The sequence below is a fragment of the Nicotiana tomentosiformis genome, chromosome 2, assembly GCF_000390325.3.
Source record: "Nicotiana tomentosiformis chromosome 2, ASM39032v3, whole genome shotgun sequence".
In the NCBI taxonomy this organism is placed as follows: Eukaryota; Viridiplantae; Streptophyta; class Magnoliopsida; order Solanales; family Solanaceae; genus Nicotiana; species Nicotiana tomentosiformis.
The window spans coordinates 92,131,484-92,137,422 of record NC_090813.1 but is presented as its reverse complement, the minus strand read 5'-3'; the positions used below and the strand labels follow the sequence as shown (position 1 = coordinate 92,137,422).

General features: G+C 41.5%; 1 protein-coding gene across 1 annotated transcript; it reads left to right on the top strand.

Moving 5' to 3' along the window:
- The first annotated feature begins 1,434 nt into the window (after positions 1–1,434).
- Positions 1,435–2,964, top strand: LOC138905256 (uncharacterized). Its single transcript, XM_070193762.1, has 3 exons — positions 1,435–2,416; positions 2,576–2,656; positions 2,849–2,964. The coding sequence occupies exons 1-3, from the start codon at positions 1,435–1,437 to the stop codon at positions 2,962–2,964; spliced, it is 1,179 nt and encodes a 392-aa protein (XP_070049863.1).
- Positions 2,965–5,939: the final 2,975 nt, after the last annotated feature.

Below are 5,939 nucleotides of genomic sequence, written 5' to 3'. Positions count from 1 at the left end.
GCATTTCTTTCTTCATTATTAATAAATCTAAAATTTGTTTTAAAATGGATAATATTATTCTAACGTTGGCTAGTCTAGCAAGTGAAATGTTAGGCGCCATCACGGTCCGAATGTGGAAATTTCGGGTCGTGACAATATACGAATTACAGAGACAAGTATAAATGGGAGTAGACATTGAAGGATCCCGTAGCTAACGACTGGTTCGTTAGACCTGGTGCACCTTGTAATTACAGATTATCATTACAACCCTCGCTAGTGGGAAGGTAGAACTAGCACACCGTTGCTGATTTCCCTCGAGTAGGGACTACCGTTATATTTGACTTCTTGCGAAGAAGTCCACAGTTATACTAATTACATGATCCGTTCATTAAAACCTCCCAAATGTGAATATTGATATTATACAGTGTTTACCGAGCATATTACTGAATTGTTAATTGTATTATACTACAAGAAAAACATGATGAGACTGAAAATTATTTATTGTTTCTGAAAGGGCATTTTTATGTTATTTTCTGTTTGACATACTAGCATGTTTTCTGACTTGTCCCCAATAAAAAATGGTTGTGGTTAAGTGTTATGACTCATTGAGCTAGCGAATCATTCCCCGCTAATTTTTTTTACAGAGACAGGAGTTGACGCGGGCGAGGATTTCATTAATTAGAGCGCACAGGTTGATAGTTCTTGGCGAGCCTCGCACTTGTTCGCGTGGGTGGAGATTTTATTTATTGTTATGGTCTTTTCTTTGAACTCTTAAAGTTGCTCCATAGTCATTCTTTTAGCGTCATGAGTATCCTTTTGTTATTATAGACTTATGATGAGTATTGCACTTTCTTATCGAAATTGGAGATAAATTAGTATTTCTGATTGTTAGTAGGTTTATTAGTAATGGTGGAGACTTGTTTTGGTTAATTGATAAGTTGTCGATTGTTTGGTTTGATATTAGGATGGTTGATTGTTGATTTTGAGACAGGAAAATTTTTGGATAGTCCAAAAACAGGGGAAACTCTGTCCGATTTTCTGTAAAATACCGATGTGGCTTACTTGGGAGCATTTGCTCCTAAACGCGGTCACGATCCTAAATTGGGTCGTGACAAAGTTGGTATCAGAGTTTAGGCTTTAAGTCCCGAGTCTTGGAGCAATGTTTAGTAGAGTCTTGTTCATGGGTATGTAGGTGCCCATACTTATGATCTTGAGGCTATTGAACATCTAGGAATGTTTTCCCTTCTTTCATTCTTGATCGTGCATTGAGATAACTTGATATTTGACTCTGGAGTATTTCTTTCGCAGATGGCTAGAACACGCACACCCTCATCTGCTGGACGTGGTGCCGGACGTGGTACTAACTGGGGTGGCGGTCAAGTTGGGGTTCATCAAACTAGAAGACAGGCTGCTCCTCAACCTGAAGTTGGGAACATGGGTCAACCCTAAGCTGCTATGCCAGATCAAGTGCAAGGGCAGGGAGTTCAGGACGCTCCACCACCAGTGCCAACTGTTGTACCTACTGTTGCCTTACCTGCAGACGCAGTGGCAAGGTTATTGAATGTGTTAGAGGCATTGGTTCCTACTCAGGGTGAAAGTCCAACTCCTCAGGCTACTTTACAGACACAAGCACCTGTACAGACTCAGACTTTCGAGAATAAAGATGTATCCCTACAAGAGTTTCTGAAATTGAAATCACCAAAATTCACAGGTTCTGATAATCCGGAAGATCCTCAAAGTTTCTTGGATGGGACACTCAAGGCATTACGTGCTCTTGGATGTTCTAGTGAGAGAGTCGTGGAGCTCGCAACATACAAACTAGAGGATATATCTAACACATGGTATGAAACTGTATTGCTAGGAAGGCCAGTAGGAGCAGCACCACTAACATGGGACGAATTCACTAAATTGTTCATGAATCATTTTCTTCCGGATAACCTGATGCAAAAATATGCTAGAGACTTTAAGAGATTGGTTCAGACTCCAGATATGGATGTGTCAAAATATAACACCAAGTTTTGTAAGCTGGCTAGATATGCCCCTTACTTAGTGCCTACCGAAGAATCTCGAGTTCAGAGGTTTGTTGATGGATTGGTTGGTCGTCTATACATTGAGGTAGCCCTACAGATGAAGTCTTTATCCTACTCTAATGCAGTCGACCTTTCTAGAAAGATTGAAACCAAGGGACGTGAGGAGCGTGCGGCTAGTGATTTATGTAAGAAGGCCAAGATAGAAGGGTCTTTCAGTGGCGGTTTTAGTGAAAATCGAAGAGCAGGAAATCAGGGACAACAACAACAGGGTTCTCAGACAGGGACACACTTGGCTTCACGGTCCACATACAGGCCACATTACAGACAGGGTACTAGGGGACCATCATCATCTGGACATCATAATTCTGAACAGATATATGCCACTACTTCAGTCTTCCTGACCTGTGGTAGATCATATTTGGGCCAATGTTGTGTTCTAATGGGAGAGTGCTTTCGGTGTGGCCAGTTGAGACATCACTTAAGGGATTTCCCTTAGCCTCCGAGAAATTTCAACCAGGCTTCTATTCAGTCAGTTGCACCTACTTAGACTACTCGTAATACTTCAGGTGCCACAGGTTCAGGAAATAGAGGTCGAGGTGCTGGAGACCGTGCTACTGTGAATCAAGGACAAGGGAATGCTGGTAGAGGTCAGGCGAGAGTTTTTGCATTTACTAGACAGGATGTTCAAGCCTCGAATGTTGTGGTTACATGTATTCTTTCTGTCTGTTCATTTGATGCACTTCCGTTGATTGATCCGGGATCTACTCACTCCTATGTGTCCTCGTACTTTGCTTTGTGGTTTAGTAGATAGCCTGAGCTATTGAATGATCCTTTTCTAGTTGCTACTCCTGTTGAAGAGTCTCTATTAGCTGAATACATGTATCGTGCTTGCCAGATTCGGGTTGAGGGTAGAGATACTTTAACTGACCTTATTGTACTTGATATGATTGACTAAACATGCTGATGGGAATGGATTGGTTATCTTCTTGCTATGCTATCATCGATTGTCATGCAAAGATAGTCAAGTTTGAGATACCAAACGAACCCAGTTTTGTTCTAAAAGGGGTTCAGGTTCCAGAGATTTGCAAAGTTGTATCTTTTATGAAATCTCAACGACTTCTGAAGAAAGGTTGCTTGGATCTCTTAGCTATTGTGAATGACACAAGAAAGGAAACAGTTAGTATAGAAAATATACCAGTAGTGAGAGAATTTTCTGATGTATTTCCTGAGGATTTACCAGGATTGCCTCCGGTATGAGAAATAGATTTTGGTATTGATTTTCCACCTGACACACAACCCATATCAATACCGCCATATTGGATGGCACCAACAGAGTTGAAGAAGCTAAAACAACACCTGCAGGATTTGTTAGATAAGGGTTTTATCAGACCGAGTATATCTCCATGGGGTGTACCAGTACTGTTCGTAAAGAAGAAAGATGGATCCCTGAGAATGTGCATTGACTACAGGTAGTTGAACAAGATAACAATACGTAATAAATATCCTTTGCCTCGTATAGATGACATGTTTGATCAGTTACAAAGAGCTGCCCACTTTTCAAAGATTGACCTCTGTTCTGGTTATCATCAACTTAGAATCAAAGATGAAGATATTTCTAAGACTGCTTTCAGAACTCGATACGGGCACTATGAGTTTCTTATGATGCCTTTCGGCCTGACTAATGCTCCAGATGCATTCATGGATTTAATGAATAGGGTGTTCAAGCCATTTTTGGATTAGATTTGTAATAGTATTTATTGATGATATCCTAATATATTCTCGTAGCCAAGGAGAACACGAGGATCATCTCAGGACTGTGTTGTAGACATTGCGAGAACATCGGCTTTATGCTAAGTTCTCGAAGTGTAATTTTTTGCTAGACTCGGTAGCATTTATGGGGCATGTTGTATCCAAAGATGGAATTATGGTAGATCCTAAGAAGACAGAAGCTGTGCAGAAATGGCCCAGGCCTACTTTTCTGTAACGATCGGACCAGTTGTTTTGAGCTCTAGTGTGTCGTTCAATAGTTTGTGGCCATGAGCAACTTCACTTCAGGTATTATGACTATTACGTGTGGTCAGAATTGAAATTTCGGAAGTTCAGAGTTGATTTGAAAAAAAATTCTCATTTCGGAAGCTTTAAGTTGGAAAGAGTGATTGAGGTGTGATTTTTGAGTAAATGACCTCAGAATCGGGATTTGAAGGTTCCAATAGGTTTGTATGATGATTTTAGACTTGGGCGTATATTCGGATTGGGTTTTGGAGGAACCGGGAGCGTTTCAGCGCCTATTATGGAAGTTGGTATTTTGGAAGAATTTCATTAATTTGAGTTGAAATGCATTTCAATGTTATCAACGTCCGTTTGGGATTTTGAGTCTGGGTATAGTTCCGTATAGTGATTCCGGTATTGGGAGCGTGTCCGGAAATGGATTCGGAGGTCCGTAGGTTATTTCGGGGTCATTTGGTGAAGGTTAGAAATTTGAAGGTTTTTGGAGAGTTTGACCGGGAGTGGACATTTTGATATCAGGATTGGATTTCGATTCCGGAAGTTCGAGTAGGTATGTAATGTCAATTATGACTTGTATGCAAATTTTGAGGTCAATCGGACCTGATTTGATATGTTTAGACATCGAATATAGAAGTTGAAATTCTAAAGTTCATTAAGCTTGGAATTGGGTGCGATTCATGAATTTAACATTGTTTGATGTGATTTGAAGGATCGACTAAGCTCGTAATGTGTTTTTGGACGTGTTGGTATAATTGGTTGAGGTCCCGAGGGCCTCAGGTGGGTTCTGGATGGTTGGCGGATCGAGTTTGGACTTGGAAGAAAAGATGAGGTAGCTGATAACTGGTGTGATCACACTTGCGCAATAAGGGCCGCAGGTGCGAGGTTCAGGTGCGAGTTAGTGGTCGCAAGTGTGGTTTGGGCGAAGCTGGGTAGTGACCGCAGGTGCGAAGGGTTGTCCGCACCTGCGAGGTCGCAGATGCGAAGATGCGTCGCAGGTGCGAGAGTGAGAGAAGAATCTGGGAGCACAGGTGCGAGGGTATGTCCGAAACTGCGAAGGCGCAGATCCGGAAGGAAAGGCGCAGGTGCGGAGTCGAGCTGGGTAGAGAGAATGCACAGGTGTAAGGTTTTGACCGCACCTGCGAGACCGTAAGTGTGACGAAGAGTCCGCAGGTGCGGAAGTCGGGGCTGGGCAGTGTCTCCTTTAAAGCGAGGGTTTGGCTTTATCTCATTTCATTTTCGCCCGTGGGAGCCGATTTTGGAGCACATTGGAGTGCCATCTTCATCAATCATAATGAGGTAAGTGTTTTCTTCACAACTTTTGAGTTAAATACATGATTTTATATGGATTTGAATATGGAAATTAGTATAAATTGTGGAGTTTTTAGTAGAAAACCTAGAATTTGGTATTTTGGATTTTGGCCACGAATTTGGGCATGGAATTGGGAATAAATCATATATTTGAGTTCATAAAGTTATGGGTAATGATTATCTTCAAAAATTTCCGGAATCCGGGCATGTGGGCCCGAGGGTGATTTTATCGACTTTTCGATCGGGGTTATAAATTGGATTATATTGAGTATTTGAGTATATATTAATTGGTTCGCATAATTATTGGCTAGTTTTGGAGCGTTGTGCATCGATTCATGTTGTTTGAAGGGCTCAGAAGCCGGTTATGAAACTACGGAGCGAGGTTAGTCTCCTTTCTAACCTTGTAAGAAGGAATTAACCCCATAGGTGAACCAAGTTATTGTGTGCTTCTATTAGTAAGGGCTACGTACGCACGAGGTGACGAGAGTCAGTACGTAGCTACTAGCTATGCCAATGTCCGGGTAGTTTTAGGTTCACATCTTGCCTTGTTGATATTGTTATTGATTTATGTTTATTGTTTGCCTCGAGAGGGAGCGAAATTGAGTTTGCTTATTA